General features: G+C 40.1%; 3 protein-coding genes and 1 long non-coding RNA gene across 7 annotated transcripts in view; 2 read left to right on the top strand and 2 right to left on the bottom strand.

Moving 5' to 3' along the window:
- The window catches only part of dhodh (dihydroorotate dehydrogenase), a 20,961-nt gene extending 19,357 nt beyond the window's left edge, over positions 1-1,604 (top strand). Inside the window, exon 13 of the mRNA XM_077712819.1 lies at positions 1,462-1,604. The gene's annotated coding sequence lies outside the window, so the exon portion shown is untranslated. The remainder of the gene's footprint in view (positions 1-1,461) is intronic.
- LOC144194053 (uncharacterized) overlaps positions 1-2,197 on the bottom strand; it is a 3,535-nt gene extending 1,338 nt beyond the window's left edge. Inside the window, exons 1-2 of the long non-coding RNA XR_013325820.1 lie at positions 453-2,197; positions 161-261 (exon numbers count right to left, since the gene is read on the bottom strand). This is a non-coding gene — a long non-coding RNA (uncharacterized LOC144194053). The remainder of the gene's footprint in view (positions 1-160; positions 262-452) is intronic.
- Positions 1,517-12,883, top strand: dpep1 (dipeptidase 1). Of its 3 annotated transcripts, none has more exons than XM_077712818.1 (10): positions 1,517-1,664; positions 4,271-4,331; positions 4,565-4,691; positions 5,758-5,890; positions 5,958-6,108; positions 6,819-6,888; positions 7,136-7,312; positions 7,894-7,978; positions 11,122-11,197; positions 11,283-12,601. In XM_077712818.1, the coding sequence occupies exons 2-10, from the start codon at positions 4,306-4,308 to the stop codon at positions 11,608-11,610; spliced, it is 1,173 nt and encodes a 390-aa protein (XP_077568944.1). In that variant the 5' UTR covers positions 1,517-1,664; positions 4,271-4,305; the 3' UTR covers positions 11,611-12,601. The 3 variants fall into 3 exon arrangements, with proteins under 3 accessions (XP_077568944.1, XP_077568942.1, XP_077568943.1); XM_077712817.1 differs by lacking the exon at positions 1,517-1,664 and adding an exon at positions 12,629-12,883 and having other exon boundaries at positions 3,428-4,331; positions 11,283-11,418; XM_077712816.1 differs by lacking the exon at positions 1,517-1,664 and having other exon boundaries at positions 3,425-4,331.
- On the bottom strand, positions 11,736-20,639 carry slc22a31 (solute carrier family 22 member 31). 2 transcript variants are annotated; one of them, XM_077712815.1, is made up of 9 exons: positions 20,120-20,639; positions 17,640-17,743; positions 17,409-17,563; positions 16,059-16,227; positions 15,656-15,801; positions 15,158-15,266; positions 14,836-15,050; positions 14,644-14,755; positions 11,736-12,335 (listed from the first exon to the last, which is right to left on the bottom strand). In XM_077712815.1, exons 1-9 carry the CDS (start codon positions 20,507-20,509, stop codon positions 12,245-12,247), a joined length of 1,491 nt encoding a protein of 496 aa, XP_077568941.1. In that variant the 5' UTR covers positions 20,510-20,639; the 3' UTR covers positions 11,736-12,244. The 2 variants fall into 2 exon arrangements, with proteins under 2 accessions (XP_077568941.1, XP_077568940.1); XM_077712814.1 differs by lacking the exon at positions 11,736-12,335 and adding an exon at positions 13,153-14,414 and having other exon boundaries at positions 20,120-20,638.

The raw sequence follows: 20,639 nt of genomic DNA, 5'->3' as shown, positions 1-20,639 counted from the left end.
ATAAAAATCAACATCAGACCAGTTCAAGTGTGTTTTCATTCAAAACATGAATGTAACATTTTTTTTTAAAGCTGATTTAGCAAAGCCTTGAATACGGAACCCTGTCATTGAATTTTTTACACAAATAGATAAAATAGAAACCATTTAGAAAATGACTCACTTTACTGACAAACATTTTGTTATTGCGTCAACAAGCTGCTCTTTTTTGGGCGTTTTGGCCAAATTCTTGATGTTTCCCAGCAGTTTGTAGTCTTTGAGGAACTGAAAGACACGATGGAATGATTTCTTATTAAACATAAAGAGCTATAGGTAACGCAATGTAGCCAATTGCAAACATTTTTTGCTCTCCATCCACGTGGGGCTATAGCACATGATAGAAGGAAGCATGCTTCCGTCAAAAATCACTCTTAAAATGAAAACTGGGGCTTCAAAATCCCCAAATGACAACTTACCGAATGCCCTGCTTTATCAGGTATTTCTCCGATAAATCCTCACTTCTGAGCGGCTCTGCAGTCCACTACCGTACTGGCTGCTGGCTCGTCCGCCATTTTGAAGATTGGTGGCGGCCAATTTGAACTGTGACCTCGGTCATGCATATTAAAAATAGACACAAAATATCATTGTTTTCATGATAACGTGCATTTAAATCTGCAACCATATCCATTTCTTCTCCTCCACTATCAAATCAACACAACAATATATTTGCCTGTGCAGCTCGCTACAGATAGTTTGTTAGCTCTGGGTAGTCCGCTCTATCGCTAGCTAATCATAATTTGTGAAAGTGATGACACATCCCTACGCCTAAGAGAAACTGGTTTCGCCAACTCGAAATCTGATTGGTTAAAGCAACAGTTTAATGGACGCTTATTTTATACTGCAGGGCCTGCAGAACTGATTGCGAAGGCTTATCAGGTAAATTTCTAACCCTGGCAACAAATGATGGCTGAAATGTGATTGGTTAAATGCTTTAATATGAAAACACACATTTGGAAAAAGTGCAACCAGGGGAAAAAAATGAAAGGAATCTGACAGACAATTTGGAATGATTTCAGGGCCAAAATATAATTAACATCAGTCTGTGATTCCGATATTTTTTAGGCCAGCAGAGAATGACTTGCAGGCCCTTATGGTCCACCAATTTAACTAGCATGAGTTAATAGGCAAGTGATCTAGAAAAATAGAAGAAAAAGTTGCAGCGAACTCTATTTAAAGAAGCTCGAGAGTAATTTTCCAATTTTTAAACAGTTGTATGAATTGAAATGAAAGTGAGCTCTGGGCGAAGTGTGTTTCCTGTGAAGTTTTAATTTGATTGCAATCAGGTTATCCAGTAAAATTGTTCTGCAAAGGCTTTGGAATTGGGCATGGACTCGCAATGTGACGTCACAGCATGCCTTATTATATGATTCACAGCCCCCTGTAGTGGAATTATTAATCATCTAATCTTTCCACATATTCATCTAGCTCTGGTGAGGACTACATTCCACTACGATAGTTTTCTGAACCGCTTATCCAAGGGGGATGCCAGAGTTTGTCCCAGCTAACTTCGGGCACCGGGCTGAGGACACCCTGAATCGGTGGAAAACCAGAGTACCCGGAGAAAACCCAAGCTAGCCCGGGGAAAACATGCAAACTCCACGTGGGTTCAAAACTTCAACTCCAGAACGGTGAGGCCGACACGCTAACATACACATATGATTGCATCCTAAAACATAAGTAAAAAAAAAAAGTATTGAACAACAACTAAGAATAACTTTAACATTTTCAACAGTAATAAAAGAGGCTTACCATGCATCAATTCTTTTTCTTGCTTTTGTTTTTTAATGAAATTGTAATGTTGAAATCTCCGATAAGCGAGAGAAAATGAGTCCAGATGTTGCAAATACTCAGCATGTTTTACAAAGCCTCGTTTATTAATAGAACGTCACTTTTGCAAGTATAACAATGACAAATATAAAAGAAAAAAAAATACCTAACTGAGTTGTAACTGTCCTGGTGAGGACCGTGGGTCACTTCCATGAATCACACCTTGGACTTTGCTGTGAATGAAATGTTCTTTTTTCTATTCAATTCCTCCAATGGTGAGCGTACGCCAGCTGCAATCTGACTTGCATTGAACTTCAATTAAAGCAAACTAAGCCGACAATCTAAATAAAACACAAGGTGCTCTCTCTCTCTCTCTCTCTCTCTCTCTCTCTCTCTCTCTCTCTCTCTCTCTCTCTCTCTCTCTCTCTCTCTCTCTCTCTCTCTCTCTTTCTCCCTCTCTCTCTCTCCTTCTCTCTCTCCTTCTCTCTCCCTCTCCTTCTCTCTCTCCCTCTCCTTCTCTCTCTCTCTTGCTCTCTGTTACTCTCCCCGTTTCTCTCTCTCCCTCTCCTTCTCTCTCTCTCTTGCTCTCTGTTACTCTCCCCGTTTCTCTCTCTCCCTGTTTCTCTCTCCCCTTCTCTCTCTCGCTGTTTCTCTCTCCCCTTCTCTCTCTCCCTGTTTCTCTCTCCCTGTTTCTCTCTCTCTCCTTCTCTCTCTTTACCTCTCACTCTCCATCTCTCTTTCCTTCTCTCCCTCTCCCATTCCCCCCTCCCTTTCTCTCTCTCTCCCCCTCCTTCCCTCTCTCCCTCTCTCCTTCCCTCTCCCCTTCCCCCCTCCCTTTCTCTCTCTCTCCCCCTCTCTCTCTCTTTCCCTCTCTTTATCTCTCTATCTCTCCCTCCCCCCCCCTCTCGCCCCTCTCTCATCGTCTATCTCTGTCTCCCCCAGTCTCTCCCTCTCCCCACCTTTCCCAAACACTCCCTTTCTCGCTCGCACACTCTCTGACAATCAACAGCAACACAAGCTTCACCCTTTTGTGCCCTTCCCTTCAACACAAGCTGATAAATTGCAAGGTGCTAAGTGGCTTTGCACATAGTGTCGTGTCTTTCAATTGCCTGTGTACGTGTGTGGTGTTCTGGATAAGTGTAGTCTTATATTCACTTGTGAGAAAGCATATTCTTACACATTATGCACACAATACAAATTTTTAAAAAGTTAGCATATGTATATACAAATATATACAAATACACAATAAACATGAACTATAGAAAATATATACTTTTCTCTGGTTTCATATTTTTTTTCATTCATTTTTGTACCGCCGCAACACTAGTAAATATGAGCGTTAATGAACTGAATGAAGAAATGTTTTTTTTGGAGAAATACTGATAAAATTTCTGTTAACTGTGTTTGTGAAAATTTCAATCAGGATCAGACTCCAAGCAATTTAAACGGTGGGTCCTGGTTTGTTACCATAGTGACCGGGAACTGACCCTGAATTTTAAATAATTTTGGGATGCCCGAGCACATTCATAGAAGCGCGTGAACTAACGGAAGCAGTTACTTATTTGCAATGTTGTTTGCATATCGCGGATGGGAACACAAACAAAAACAAATAAAGTGGCTAAATTGACAAATGAATGGATGTTCGTTATACACTTGAACATAGTGTAGTGCAGACATTGACAAACTACGGCCCGCGGGCCACATACGGCTCGCTAGGCTATTTAATCCGGCCCAGCGACATTTAATGTAAATGACATTTAATGTCAATGACATTGAAGATTTGGGGGTTATCATCCTGTGGCATTCACACATGAACTCTGGATTTATTTAATCTGATAACAGAAATAAGCAATCATGCACCTTGGGAGTAAAAAAAATCTCATCATAAAACAGCTCTGAATGGAATTTGTACAGTCCCTATTTCATAGCAATCAATGTAATGACCTTTATGTTGACTTTCTGGCTACCCAAGCATATTCCAAATGAAAAAAGTGTCACGGGACTCATTAAAGTTACCATATGCACAAGGAGGGCCAGGGATTTGTGTTGCATTGGTAGGCAAATGAGGGTCTTTAGTCCCCCAAATACTTGGTTACAATCTGTTGGAACTAAATCAGAAGCATTGCTTTTTGAAGATTCTTTACGATGACAGTTTCACGACAACATTAACCAACATCTATTGTTTTATGGCTGTAGAAAGGTCTACATAGTTAAACTGCTATGCACTTTACGACAAACAACACTATAATGAGAAACATGAGAGAGGAGGGGCTCTACATTGAAGTTGGATAGAGATTTGACAAAGACTACAGAGGTTACACGACAGCTCTTGAGAACCACTTGTTGAGTAGTATTTACTTAGTTGACAAGGGGACGCACGTTTAGTTTGTTAATAAGTTTGCTCTGTTTTGCAAAATGTTGCAAGGTCTGTCTTTGCTTTTTTTCGCATGTTGGTCCATCTCTTCAGCCAAGGACTCGTACATCAGCAGAGCTTTGAAGTTGATGTCTGAGACGCCGCTCATTGACGGGTGAAATATTTCCTCTTGTTCTTCACTTCATGAGAAATCTTTTGACTTTGACGCTCTTTGCTTTTCAATACTGCTAAACATTTAATCACTTTTTTTTTAACCTCACTTCATTTTTATTGTATATAAATCTTTTTATGACTTCTTATGTGTGCACTTTAAAGTGAAGCTTTAAATCATATTGTAATTGTATAATGCTAATAAAGGCATTCCATTCAATTCAATGATCTTTTCAGCCACAATGATCTGCCTTGGCAATTGCGTATACAATTCAACAACCAACTCAACAAAGTGGATCTAAACACCTTGGAGAAAACACATACCAATATACCAAAGATTAAGATGGGTCGTCTGGGAGCGCAGGTAATACTTATGTATGTTTTGACTGATTCATTTCAATCTGTACATTTGCAAAATTGAATGAGAGCCACTTCAATGGCTGACAATGCTGAAATGATTAACGTGAAGATTTTTGAACAATAAATTGTACAAAAAATTAAGTCGATTTTTAAAGATGATGAGCACAACTGAGTCTATGGCGGCCAGAAGCTATGAAGTTTTCATACAAATCTCGATTTGGAAATAGAAACCTCAAAAAAAAAAAGGTCTACCAATGAAAATTCCATGTTTACTTATTTTGTTAAATTACAAAGTGCTACCATTAAGGATGCAAGGAAATCAAATATTTATTTGCAAGAGGCTCAAAGATAAACATGTAAACAAATTTTAGGTAAGCATTGTTTCAGAAAACAATTTATGGACTGCCAAATTAGATGTTGCTTGGTTGGAAAACCAATTAGTAGTTGTAATTTAGTGGTTTAAACATTGCAGCCTGAGTGTTTTTTGTGAATGTTTCTGATATGTTAATTACTCTAACATTGTTTTTGAGTCCTGTTCAGTGTTCTTTGCTGACTGCATGATGACACTCTTAACTAATAACTACTACTATTAGACTTTCTGATTGTCCTGTTTGGATTCAACATTATCCATTTCACCCTTTCCTTTATATCATCATCCCCAACACTTTCATGTTCTCCCCGGGCCTGCGTGGGTTTCCTCCGGGTACTCTGATATCCTCCCACATTCCAAAAACATGCATGGTAGGCTGATTGGACACTCTAAATTACCCCTAGGTATGAGTATGAGCGTGAATGGTTGTCCTTTGTCTCCTTGTACCCTGCGATCGGCTGGCCACGGATTCAATGTGCCCCCCCCCTCCGGCCTGGAGTCAGCTGGGATAGGCTCCAGCAACCCCCGCGACCCTAATGAGGATAAAACGGTTGAGAAAATGAAACACCTTGAAAAAATATCAAAATTTTTTACCTTGCTGTATTGCTTCACGTAGTCAAGCTTTTCCAATGCAGAAAAAAAATACTATTACTATTAACATGCATGTTTTTCCAGTTTATTCCTCTTCCTTCCTTTTCAGTTCTGGTCAGCCTATGTGCCATGTGAGTCCCAGTACAAAGATGCAGTACGACAAACTCTGGAGCAGATTGATGTGATTCACAGAATGTGTCAGAAATACCCCGACGTATTCATGTTTGCCAAAAGCAGCAGAGGTCAGGTGACATTTTAGAACATTTTTTTTAAATATCTGCTCAAGTGGTCCTTTCCTATTTTACACAGACATCATTGACGCGTTTGCCCAAAATAAGACGGCCAGCCTGATTGGTGTAGAAGGAGGTCATTCTATTGACAGCAGTCTCGGGACACTTCGCACAATGTACCAGCTGGGAGTCCGTTACCTTACACTCACCCACTCGTGCAACACACCCTGGTAGGTAGTACATGTGTACACAAAAGTACACCCCCAACAATATACCCACCAATGATGATAAATAATACTATGATAAGGCAAGCAAAATAAATTCCTACAAACTTTGGCTCAAAAATATAACATTGAAAGGAATAACCGGTTAGTGCTGAACTCTATTGACTACTAGTAAAAATAAAAACAACAACAAAAAGGATAACTACCTTTGCTGGGGCTGGTATTTCTTGAAGTTAGCAAAACTGAAACAAGACCTGCATGCAAGCAAAGATGGGTGGAGTTCTAAATTTAAAAAAAACCCATTATTGTTCCAATTGCATTTCATTTGCAGATTACAGTATTACTCATGATAACCCTAAACATATACAGTGTTCCCTCGCTACTTCGCGGCTCAGCCACTGCGTACTCAGAGCTTTGCGGATTCTTTGGGGGAAAAAATAAAAATACAAATATTACATTGAGACAACATATTTTACTGTTTTTGTTTTTTGTTATAACATGAATTTCACTCCCTCTACTCGTATTCTATATGGTGTACTGTATACAGGGGGGTAAAAAAAATAAAATAAAATAAAATAATTTTTGGAATTAAATTCAAATTAAGCATTTTTGAAGGGGAATCCCTACTTGGCGGAAATTCCCTTATCGCGGGTGGTCCCGGTCCTCATTACCCGCTATGACCGAGGGAACACTACTTCATACGATTTCTTCATCAGGGCTGACAACTGGCTTGTGGACACTGGATCGGAACCATCTGAACACAACGGCCTGTCTCCTTTTGGCGAGGTAAGTTACCATGTTCATAAAACCATTAACTGAGTTACATGATTTCAAACTAAAAGTCCAAATTTACCACCCATGATGAAGTAGCAAATGTGGGTTGATCTGCCCGTCTTGAATTTCGTTGCCAAACTGCATATCCAGCAATATTTTAATCAACATTTCAAATTTGACAGCAACACCAAAATAATGGATGGACATGATGTACGTACTGTGTTGAGAATGAACATTCAATTATTTTACCCCACTTCAGCAATTGATTGAAGAAATGAACCGTATCGGGATGCTGATCGACTTGTCCCATGTGCCCGTGAGCGTGATGCATGAGGTGTTGTACATTTCCAAAGCCCCTGTCATCTTCAGCCACTCATCCGCTTTTGCGGTCTGTCCACATAAAAGAAATGTGCCCGATGAAGTCCTCAAGAGAGTGGTGAGTGCGAAAGTCCACGTTATACACTCAAAAGATGAATTACAGCATAGATTAAGATGAGGTTTAGCTGTGTGCTCATTCAACAATAGTAACTTCACTTAGATTAGATTAGAATTTTATTTCATCCCGTATTCGGGAAATTTCTCGGTTGCAGTAGCAAGACATACACAAGACACACAAGACATTGTAGATCTAGCTAAGAAACTGGAGCTACACACAGGAAGTCCACAAGGTGGGGACCATCACTAGATTGAGGTTACCACACAGTCCCCCAGTAGTCTGGCGATTTTAAAGATCATCACCTTCCCTGTGTTTTTCACGACAAAACACCCATCCAAAAAAAGACCTATTATTGTAAAAGTCTTTCCAGAATAGTTGATAGGAAGCTCAACAAAAAAAAATAACCATGCATTTTGAATTCCTCATTGCATTTCACAACGTAGACATGCCTTTAGATGACAAACATTCTTTTCAGTTCAGCAAACCAGCACATACTGTAGCAGTATATTACATTTTTATGGGCTTTTATGTGCATTATTAAATTTTTACTTTTGAGTGACGTTCCTTATATGCCTGCACAGAATGAAACGGGAGGAATTGTCATGATCAACTTCTTCAACGATTATGTGTCCTGCTCCCACACTGCCACAGTTGCCAATGTTGCCGGTAAGTTATTTCAACAGTCCTAGATTTTGGAATACACAAAGCTACTTGAGTTTGTGTACTAGTGCACTCTTTGTTTAAACCAGTAAGAAAACTGAGTGCACGGTCAGACTGACCAGTGCTTTGGTTTTGGCAGATCAACGTCATAATGCAAGGGGAACAATTACTGTATTTTCCTCACTATAAGGCACACTGGATTTTAAGATGCAGTTGTAATTGCGGTGGGAGTAGTATTATTGCTAAGGGATTGTGTTACAGTGTTCCCTCGCTACTTCGCGGTTCAGCTATCGCAGACTCAGAGCTTCGCGGTTTTTTTTGGAGAGAAAAAATACAAATATTACATTAAAACAACTTATTTTACAGTTTTTTTTTGTTAAAACACATTTTAAAAGCCTAACTATACATGGTTATTTAAAAAAAATCCCTTACTATACTTGGTCATTTCTAAGAAAAAAGGCCTTACTATACATTGTATAGGAAAGCTTTTTATCTTAAAAATGACCTAGTAATGGAATTTTATTGAAAAATGACCATGTATAGTAAGGCTTTTAAATAAAATTACCATGTATGGTAAGGCTTTTTTTCTTAAAAATGACCAAGTATAGTAAAGGAATATCTCTTAAAAAATGACCATATAAAGTAAGGCTTTTAAAAAAAAATATCACCATGTATAATATGGCTTTGTTTTTAAAATGACCATGTAGAATAAGGCTCTTTTTTTAAGACCTTTCTATATATTTGTAGTCAAGACCTTCCAATAATGAACAAAATAAAGTGTGACTGATTCGTGGTGTAGAGGTTAACTCGCGTGATTCCCATGTGAGAGGCTGGGGTTCGATTCCCAGTTGGGACACATTTTCACTTAGTTGTTTCTGTGTACTTCTTGTCAAAACACTCAAATGATTACCAAGGAAAGTCTAGTCACTTGGTGGCGTAGGGGTTTGTTCACTGGACTTCTGCCTGGGAGGCCTGGGTTCAAGTCCCGGTTGGAAAACTTTTTCACTTAGTTGTTTCTGTGGACTTCTTCTCAAGACACTCAAATGATGACAAAAGAAAGTGTAGTCACTTGGTGGCGCAGAGGTTTGTTCACTGGACTCCCGCCTTGGAGACATGGGTTCAATTCCCGGTTGGGACACTTTTTCACTTAGTTGTTTCTGTGGACTTCTTCTCAAGACACTCAAATGATTACAAAGAAAAGTGTAGCCAGATGGTGGCGCAGAGGTTAGATCACTGGACTCCCATCTGGGAGACCTGGGTTCGATTCCCGCTCTCGTTTGGCTGAAAATAACTGGAAAGAAGAATTGGTCAATGGAATAAGAAGAAGAAAAAAAAAAAGAAAAACCTTTTTAATTTATATTAAACACTTAGTCATATTTTTCAGCAAAAGGTTATATTCCGAACTGCCTTCGGCAGACAGTTGGAGGGACCTGTCTGTGCACAAGGCGTTCTCGGGTCGGCCTTCGGCCGACCCTCGACCGCTTGCTTGGTCAGTCAACCGGCGACACCGGGGATCGAACCTTCGGTCTCTCCGGTCGAAGGCGAGTGAGCAACCTACTACACCAACTCGTGCCCCACTTATACATAGGTGTTGAAACGTTTTATCCAGGGAAATGGGGTGAAACACTTAGTCATTTTTTTGACAAAATCTTTCATCCACCACTGAATACTTATACACTTAAACACTTAGGCATTAGAACTTGTTCTTTTAACTGAATAATATTGTGAAAATCTTTGCCTGCACTGGGATTTGAACCCAGGACCTCACAGGCGACAGACTGGTGACTTAGCCACTGGGCCACCACCCTGTGAGAGAAAGTAGTAATACTTATACTCTTGTCTCATTCATCTCCCTCAATAATATTGTGAAAATCTTTGCCTGCACTGGGATTTGAACCCAGGACCTCATAGGCGACAGACTGATGACTTAGCCACTGGGCTACCACCCTGTGAGAGAAAGTAGTAATACTTATATTTTTATCTCATTCATTTACCTGAATAATATTGTGAAAATCTTTGCCTGCACTGGGATTTGAACCTAGGACCTCATAGGCAACAGACTGGTGACTTAGCCACTGGGCCACCACCCTGTGAGACAAAGTAGTAATACTTATACTTTTGTCTCATTCATTTACCTGCATAATATTGTGAAAATCTTTGCATGCACTTGGATTTGAACCCAGGACCACTGGTGTGGGAGACTGACGACTTAACCACTGGGCCACCACCCTATGAGAGAAAGCAGTAGTACTTATACTTTTGTCTCATTCATTTACCTGAATAATATTGGGAAAATCCTTGCATGCACTGGGATTTGAACCCAAGACCAAAGAGGTGAGAAACTGATGACTTAGCCACTGGGCCACCACTCACAGGTCGAGGACGAGTGAGCAACCTACTACACCAACTCGTGCCCCACTTATACATGGGTGTTGAAACCTTTTATCCAAGGAAATGGGGTGAAACACTTAGTCATTTTTTGGACAAAATGCTTCATCCACCACTGAAGACTTATACGCTTAGACACTTAGGCATTAGAACTTATTCTTTTAACTGAATAATATTGTGAAAATCTTTGCCTGCACTGGGATTTGAACCAAGGGCCATAGAGGTGAGAGACAGATGACTTATCCACTGGGCCACCACCCTGTGAGAGAAAGCAGTAGTACTTGTAAATGTATCTCATTCATTTACCTGAACAATATTGGGAAATTTTTTGAAGGGGAATCCCTACTTCGCGGGAATTCACTTATCGCGGGTGGTCCCGGTCCCCATTAACCGCGATAACAGAGGGAACACTGTATATATCAACTAGACGGCGCTGGGAGTTTGGCGCTGGGAGCCATTGTTGATGTTTTGGATTTTTTTTGTATAAAATGTTGCAGTGGGGGAGGAGCTATATGATGGAAGATTTTGTAAACTAAGATGGTATCTGCATATTTAACAGTATTGTTTCAGTTCAGGCGTTTGTGTTTTTTTAATATCCGACAGTGGTGGTTTTTGGTTTTCTGTTTTTTCCACATATAAGGCGCACTGGATTATAAGGCGCACTGTCTATTTTGGAGAAAATTTAAGACTTTTAAGTACGCCATATTGTGTGGATTATTCTTTACAACTTCATGCAATTTCAAAAGTTTTTTTTACTTCAGATCATTTTGACCACATAAGGAAAGTGGCTGGAGTAAGGATTATTGGTTTTGGTGGTGACTATGATGGCGTCGATAGGTAATCCTTCAACACGAGTCGTGATCAATTTAATTGTTAAAGAAATGTAATGATCAATAAAATCTTTTTTTTCCTTTTGAGCCAGACTTCCAGAAGGTCTGGAGGACGTGTCCAAGGTCCCAAATCTGGTCGCTGAGCTGCTTAGACGAGGGTGGTCTGAACAAGAGATAAAAGCTGCTCTGAGTGAGAACTTGCTTCGTGTTTTCAAACAAGTGGAGGGGGTAAGTACCACAAACACAAAAGATATGCAGCCATTTCAAAATCTCCAAGTACAGAGTAAACAGGCTTTTTATATGGCACTGAAGTGCTGGCTCCCAGCTGGCAGCAGTAAGACACATGGCACAGCTGTGACTGGTCGCTATTCAAACACATGGACAAAGAAAGCCCTACATCCGCAAAATCTAATTTTATAACAAGTTTATATTTTTTGGATTGGGCCTGATTGAAAATGTATTAGATTAGAACCTTATTTCATCCCGTATTCAGAACATTTCAGACAAAAGACACAAGACATTGTAGAACTAGGTAAAAAAAACTGGAGCCACACACAGGAAGTCCACAAGGTGGGGACCTTCTGCAGACTGAGACTGAGTTTACCGCAAAGTCTCTCAGTAGTCTGGAGGTTTTTAAAGATTATCTTCCTTGCCTAGATCTCCTAACATGCAAAATTCCCACTGCGGCAACTCTGACTGATAATAACTCCAGTACTCCACTACGTTAGCCAATGCAAAAAAATCCCGTGTAAAAATGCAGTGCTCTGCAGTTTACTCCTGGTTGATAGTTTCATAAAAGTCTAAACAAGTCACAGGACCACATGCCTTGTGAAACTCTTGCATAAGATAAGATAAGTGCTCCAAGAGAATTATCTAAGGTGTGGAAGACTGTAAACATCAGAGTTGAAGGGTGATGAAACAGGAAAATATAAAATAGGTATTAAAGCAGATCCACCATGGCAGATGTTAAGACTTCCATCTTGAAATTGACGACCTCCAAGTTGTCTAATGGAAAAAAAAATCTATTTTGTTGGCTAATATGTTTGCCTCACAGTCAAGTAGTCGTAGGTTTTAAACTGGTTACATTTTCTAACACCCACACCCCAAGAACATCCTTGTACGCTTGATTGAAGAATGTAATTTGTCTGTGAGAGTAAAAAAAGGGGCTGGGTTAAACTATTCCACAAAGGGCTTTCGTGGGTTTACACTTTCATTCCAACAGGTCAAGGCGATATCTTTTCATCAATTTATGTTTTAGCATTATAATTGTCATCACTCAGCTGATTGCAGTCAAGCACTGCCTAATTAGATGAATTGTATGTGCTGGATTAGTTGAAACAAAAACATAGCAATATAACTTCTGATGACTGTTTTTTTACCGCCATTGGAATAAATAGACAATCGCCCTGCGAATGCCTGATTATTTATTTTTGGTCAGGTCGCAGAAAGTCTAAGCAAGCTGAGCCCAGATGATGTTCCCATCCCATACGATGAAGTGAAGAACCCATGCAGGACAAGTGTTGGATACTCCAATGATGGAATTTCTCCCCCACAACTCAGCAGTGCAGCTATTATTGTAATTCTGGCTCTTCAGAAACTCATTTTAATGGGTGTTGCATAAGAACTCTTCCATATCAAACAAATGTGTCAAATGTTACTAAATTGAAAAAGTTTATTAAATTAATCACCAATTCGTTTGGCTGACTTTGTCATTGCGAGATGCTCTCTCAATACATAGACAAAATATTTCAGTTAACTCGGTGACATGACAAAGACGAATGGTTGTATTTTAAAGACAAGGTCGCCATCTAAAGGATAGAATTATACACAGCTCACAGATGTTCTTTAGAAAAGTTATATTCATACTCATACACATATACACACACACGGTCACATACAACCAACCCAACACACACACACACACACACACACACACACACACACACACACACACACACACACACACACAAACAAAAGTACAAATAAAATAGTTTCTCCTGCTACTGTCATAAAGTCAGCCCAGAAATGTGGTGACATAAGTATATAAACACAGAAAATGGAGCATGAAAATTAATATATTCATTTTCAGTACAAGACACAAAAATCAGTGACTGGTCCAATTCCGAGCCTGAAGGACACATGAGGTAACATCCCAAGACATTCCTCCTCAGTTTAACTCTTCCAGAATGCCTCAGTCAAATCGAATCCGAAATACAAGTATGGTTTCAAGCCATTAGAGCGATCCTATGTAAACAACATACTATATTGGTGAAACCTTCAATGGATTAAAGAATATCTGACTTTTGCGTGTCATCTAACGTCCTCATGCAGCCACCAAAAATTCCAGACAATCATAAAACTGGCCAGGCCTCCACAACTATTCTAACCCCCTTAGTGTTCTCATTAGTTCAACATAAATCGTTTGATGGAAACGCAATGAGGCTGCAACGAAAACACTAGTGAGTCACACTGTCCGACTTAATGAAAAGTGCATGATTTGCTCACAAATGGACAAAGTGCTGCAACTCACATGACGGACAGCACGGACACTGTCCAAAATTCTTCAGCGGAGAGCACAAAAAGAACCTTTGCTGACACACAGATGTTATAGTATGTCATGTCACAGAATAGCCACAGCAAATACAAGGAGAGGTCAACTGGAATTTTTCCCCCTTGGAAAACAAACGCTGTGTTATTTCAATTTCAATAATTTGCTTCCACTGTACAGTATAAATTGGGCAGGCACAAAGATTCTTTCAAGCGTTATAAACAAGTGGACATGGCGGTCTTTAAAGATGACCACTCAATCTTAGGGCTCTTGCCTCAATGGTTCACTCTCCTCTCCCCGACGAGTCGGCACGGAGATTCTATAAGGAATGCTGTCTCTGGTCAGCATTTTCCTGGTGGCAGTGACAAGTCGGGAGTAGTTGTCAGGGTTGTACTCTGACAATTGCGTTCGGGGGCGAAGTAAGGGGAGATCCACCCGGTCCACCTGGGACGGGAAGAGCGGCGGCCGACGCTGGCTCTCGCCTTCCTTCAGCGAGTCGGGGAGTGGCTTACGTTTACTCTCAGGCAGCAGCATGATGCAGAGCACGGAGAGGACGGCGAAAGAGGCAAAGATTACGTGATGGAGGAAGTAGCCCCCGTTGTTCTGGAGTTCCATCAGGGAAGAGGCGGCCATGCCCACACAGCCCGCTGCCATCACCAGGCCGAGGCAACCGCCTCTGATGTGGATGCAGGAACAAAGATGCAATGAGGCCAGTCAAACAACATCTCCGTTACACTTTTGCCATTACGAATGAATGCAGACAAAAAGAAAAATGCAGATTTGGGGGAATTTGGAACTGCTAATTCACATATGGTACAGACTACACATTTCAACCAAACCATGGCAATCTTCTGACAAGGCCTATATTGGTAGCTATTTCGCTTGAATACAAATGGAAGACTTACCGCACGACAGTTGGCATCACCTCGCAAGCAAAGAAGACGCTGAGTGTGGCAAGCGCTTGAGAAAACAGCAGCCCCACAATAGAAATCACCAGCACCAGGCCTCCTTGCAAATCTGACAATGAGAGAAAAGATGCCGTATTGATTACTTTTACCCATAACATCTGTGATGGGAATAAGGATAAATGGACATACACTGAATGAGTGCCAGCAGAAGCAGCGATGACAGTCCAGTGATGATGGCGAAGAACAGAAGCATACCGCGACGACCGAAACGATTGACTGTGGCACAGATGAAGATACAGGCTAGCGTTCCAGTGGCGATTCTGACGAAATAGCTGAAGTAAAAGTTGTTGGTAGCCGTGTGCAGGTTTCTGGTGAAGCAGTACTGGATGCCTGTTCCAATTAAACTAGAACAGAAGGAAGGCAACAATCCTCTCAGTAATCCAAGATGTTAGCACAGAACTTTTCTAGTACATGACCCCCTCTCCTCGATCAGTCCAAAAACAAAACTTACAGGGTGAAGCTAAGGATGAGGCAGTTCTTCCAGATAACTCGGGTCCGACGCAGCTCCAAAATGGAATAATACTTTGGCTCACAATCTTCATTGAAAACCGATTCTATCTCTATGGGCAGAAGTACAAACAATATACTTCACTCTTGGCCACAAGAATAATGCGATGCGATTCAGGCGCTTTTGAAAATTCAGTCCTTACAACAAACAATAAGGCTCATTCAGTCCAAAAGCTATTACTTTTCTACTTTGCTGTATAGTATTGAGTTTAAAATTGAGGCAAATTATAGATTAGAAGCATCTGAAGAAAATCAATATCCTTAATATACTATAACTGAGGAAATATGAATTGTCTGCTGTATATTTGCAATAAACACTATATAGTGTGCCGAGTAAACATCCACATAGTTAGTTCATTTTTCACTATACTATTGTCAAGAAGATCTCATGGGGTAACTTGTTGATTTAGTGGCTCTGTCAATGGCGTGTGGGAGGTCTCACCTGATATTAATATTTCACCAGGAAAGAGCTCATCCGGCAAACACACGCCATTGCGAGTGGAAAACTCCTGGAGGCTCCTTTTCACTTCAGAGATCTGAGCTGTGGCCAATAGCCAACGAGGAGACTCAGGAAACAATGATGCACAGCTAAACAAGATAATTATGCTTCAATATATACATTGTGGTCACACAAGGCATGAAAAAACACAACACAGGTGCTTTGGCTTTTACATTGAATAATATAATTTGTGTGAGAATGAACTTATTTTAAGTTTTGTTATAAAAACCTTGTGTATTTCATGTTCTCACATGTTACAGATAGCTAAAATTCTCCCCAATATAAACATGTCGCAAAATTGTTTCCTACATTTCTGCCGAAACGTGGCTGTCCTTGTATGACTCACCACCAATAGGAAATGAGCAGGAGCAGTGGTAATGTGTTAACAGCCTGCAAAACCGGCCAATCACGACAGAGAATAGCGACACCTGGCAACAGGATCTCTGCAAAGATGGCGAAGAAGCCACTAACCATGGCAACCATAAGACGACGTGGGGTGTCGCACATCTCCAACCCTGCGAAAACAGATAATAAAAAATAAAAAAATAAAACACTTTAGAATTCGGAATAGATTTAACAGGAAATATAAAAATATTCAAACAAAGGTCTATAGGGGAGTTAATACAACAAATGGAAGTACCAAGAGGTTTTGCATATATGTTGGGTTTAAATGTGTTTTAAAAAAATGCAGTAAATGTTACAGTGTAATTCAAACAGCAACAATACAGAACATGTTCCTACCTGGGGATAAAAAAAAAAAAAAAAAAACATGTTCAGAGTAAACAACTAGGAAGTACAGGTTCGTCCATCAATGTCACCTTGAACTCTTTTGGACCAAGGCGGTTAAAAGAACAAAGAAAATTAGAAGTTCCCTTCCTGCTTACATTCTGGCTTTAGTGGTGGCCTTGCTATTGTTTCCACATCTCAGTGGAGACACTACACTACATCCGCAGGACATCAGCCATAAATGTTTCCCTAACACTAACACAACATGAGACTAAAGACTGACAAATGTGGAATCAGTGTAGAACTGACCTTCTAAGAATGAGGCGAGTATGTGTACAGCATGTCCAAAACAGAGATGGGTGTGGATAATAAAAAAGCACCACATCAATGATAAGCCCTTTAACTCCCCCAAATAGGAATGTAGAAAGACTAAAACATTTTCTACGTGAATGCCTGCAAGGCAGAGACATCTCTGAACGCTGATGCAATTCCCTGTTATGAAATATTACCATGTCTGTGAAATTATACTTATCATACACATGTGCAATTGTGTCAATTCATGTTCTTAATGTGGAATCATATAAACATTACATAGGGAAAAAATATAATAGAACATTCAATTGATTATATAATGATGGTACTTTTTTAAGTTAGTTAGTCTTAATCAAAAGCAGCAAAGATAGTACTATAATGTCCTGTATTTATGCTCCAGAATCCCCGTCGACCCTTGTAAGGGTAAGCTTTGAGAACCATGAATTTAAAAAAAAAAACTTTTCTGACCTTTCAGTGAGCAAAGAGTTCCCATAACTGATCGCAATTGAATATTTAAATGAATACCTTTTAAAACCACCCATTGCTTTTTAACTAAAGGGTTTGTATTGAGAGTTGCATTGCACCTGTCCTGCTTCTGCTACGTTGTGCCAACATAAGAAAATTACAGACTTTGTCGTGTCATGGAACGTATACTTACTGGCTACATATGAGGATAAAAAGATGCCAGCTAGCATGACACCTTGTGAGAGGCGTAGCAGCAGAAAAACTGCAGCACTGTTGGATATGCATACAGCCACTCCAAACAGACTTGACAAACTGACAGACACGAGAAAACCCCTTCGACGACCGACCCTGAAAAAGGAAGACATGTCATGTCGTTGACTTCAGCCAAAATCACAAGAGCACTAACGTAAGAATGAGCCTTTACCAGTCACACAAAGAACCGATGACGACGTAACCCACAATCCATCCTGTCATGAAGCAAATGTGTTGTAGAGGGATTTTCCAGTAGTCATTGCATACCAGGTTCCACTGTACACAAAACAAATCACACAAATAATTGGAAGATGATTAGTGATGAAAGTGAGACTAATTCTTGACTTGAAAAAAAGAAAACATTATTTCTGCAGTGGGAATTTTGGTGAAAATAAAAATGAAAGAATAGCTGAACATTTGAAATCATTACAGAATCTCAGTAACATAAACTAACTGCCTACAACATGTTTCATTAGACTTTAGCTTCATCAGAGCCCATCACAGGCTTCCTGTAAAGTCTCAACCACTGATGCGGGCAGGCGGGAATGTAGATCATGTTGTGCCTAATTGAATCAAGATGCCTGCTGACGGGCAGCATTATTACATTAAAATGAAGTAGAATTCAATATAAAGCCTGTCAAGACATTCTTTTCCATTCATCCTTTACCCTCCAATCTATTTGATAGATATTGTATCATCCTGTAACTGCTAGATGTACAGCATTGAAACTCCACTGATCAATATTTAACTCTGTATTAACTATTTTCCATGTTCTAAAACACTGCACATGGATCAACTTTGAGTACAGTTCAGTGAAATGTTGTATATTCTTATAGAATTGTTACAGAACATATTTTAAACACATTTGAAATGTTAATGAATAAACGTGGCATCATGGTAGTCTGCCTCAAAGTTCTGAGATCGAGTTTTCTGACCATTGTGTGCGAAGATTGCATGCTTTTTCCGTGGGTTTTCCCAGGGTACTCCCGTTTCCTTCCCCATCCCAAAACATGCATGGTAGGCTAGTTGAGGACCTCAAACTTAGTAAATGATAGACTGGATTAAAAATAATTTCATGGCATGGCACAGGAGCTCTATAAATGTAAACGACACTATCCTTTGTGTTGTAACTTGACATAAATTATGAGAAAACAACAGTTAAAAACCAGTCAAGCAATGTAGTCATGTTGCACCAGTACTATTTGCACTAGCAGAGAAAGCTAAAACTCAATGTCAATGTAAGAGTAATGACAAGTGCTGCCCAACAATAACTTTTCCAACTCATGTTTTTCAACATAGCATTCCAACACTTAAGGAAGGAAAACACTTTAAAATATAAACACGTGAAAACATTTACAACAGAGGATCCCGCTTTGCTTTTTTTTACTCTCCATCAGGTAGAAGACATTTTAATTAATATTTGCAGACTGGGATGGATCGTTATTTGTATTGCACACAACAAGATGAGGATAAACCTCAAAGCAAACCTACTATTCCACGAGCAACAAACCCACACTAACAATGTTTTCGCCTTTTGCAGCTGTATCCTTTTCGTCTCTTGACGGGTGTTGTGATATCTTGTGTAATTTCTGCGTAGATACTAGTAATACGACATGCATCTTAGCTCATTAGGTGCCATTGACAGTGGAAGACGTCCAATCCATGTTGACTGGGAGAGGCTGGCAGTGATCATTCACTGCCTGTCCTCCACATCAAAATGGAGTGTACGTCCAGTGCTATCAATGGCACTGTAACGTGAGCATTCACACACAGTCTTCCAATTGAAATTATTTTTGTCTGTGATTGTCAACAGCAGGCAATGAAAAATGAGCCAAGAGCCTAAGGAAATAGAAATCATTCAAAAATAGAATCAAATAAATGAAATAAAGAAAGAACCCTAAAAAAACTGTGTTGTTTTGATTAATATAGGTCTTGTAACCTCATAGTTTAACTCTGGCTGACATTGACACCATTGACTCTCTTTTACTACCTACCTAAACTAGTGATGTCCTGATCCAATTCTCAGTAGTATCGGTGCCAGATACGATTAATTTTGGGGGATCGGAAAGTATCCGATCTGCTCACAAGATTGGATTCTATCCTGCAGTATATAGCAAGTTTTTTTTCAGTGTTTATTGAGCTTTAAGGCTGGTGTATATCAAACGAATAGGCAAACATGTCCACTGACATCTCTTTAGAAAATAATGACAGAACATATCATGGTGTAATATCGTAAACAAAGCATTTCTTTGCTTGAAAACAAAGTTATTTATCATTTACTGGTTACATTTTGAATTTATTTTACTGGCCTAACAATAGTTGCAATGGTATCAGCAAAACTGTGAGAAATATCGGATGGGATTAGAAGTCAAAAAGTCAGTATTTGGATATGCTTAATATATTTATAATGACAAAGCAAAACAAAACAATTGCAATTGAGACCACATCGAATTGTTATATGGTGGATCATCTGTTTTTTTTTTTTTGTTCTTTTTTGTAAATTACAACTTGAACCGCGCACAAAACTTGAGTACATTTTTGGTAACTGCATTAATATAGCATTTAGTTAATTTAAAAAAAAGTTTAAAACGTCACCATTGCGTTACAATAAAAGAAAAAAAAACTTGAATATAATAAATATCAGCTGTTTACCTCCGTAACAAAGTTGCTCTGGAGCCCCGACATACCAGCATACTCCCAACCATCGGTGCAGCCCACCTTCTGCCGGGGGGCGCGTTCGGAAAAGTCCGATGAGTTCTCCCGGTACTTGTAAAGCTCGCAACGGCTAGGCCCGGTACCGTTGACCCACGGGATGGTCAGGTTCAGATAAGCCGACTTGGAGAAGTTAGCGAGCAGGAAATCGGAGGGAAGAAGCCGCGGGTCCGGTTTGCAGTGATACGCGTCCGGGATGGTGGTGTAAAAGACGTCGCTGAACAGGTTCAGCATGACGGCGAAGCTGGGGAACCAGCTGAACGCCACCACCGTTCGGTTGTAGCGTCCGTACCCGCCGCTGTGGGGAAAGACCTTGGCCTCGTAATCCATTCGGAGACGTTTAGGGGGCCGATAACCACCGACGCCACGGCGGCTCTGACCACGGCTCTGTGGAGCACAGCTGCAGCCAGTTGCTGCGAAAATACTTGCTCAAGTCAGAAACCACGCCAAAGTCTGACGT

Source organism: Stigmatopora nigra, chromosome 3 (assembly GCF_051989575.1).
Source record: "Stigmatopora nigra isolate UIUO_SnigA chromosome 3, RoL_Snig_1.1, whole genome shotgun sequence".
NCBI classification, from domain to species: Eukaryota; Metazoa; Chordata; class Actinopteri; order Syngnathiformes; family Syngnathidae; genus Stigmatopora; species Stigmatopora nigra.
The sequence above is the reverse complement of the archived record's forward strand: the minus strand, read 5'-3'. Positions and strand labels throughout refer to the sequence as shown.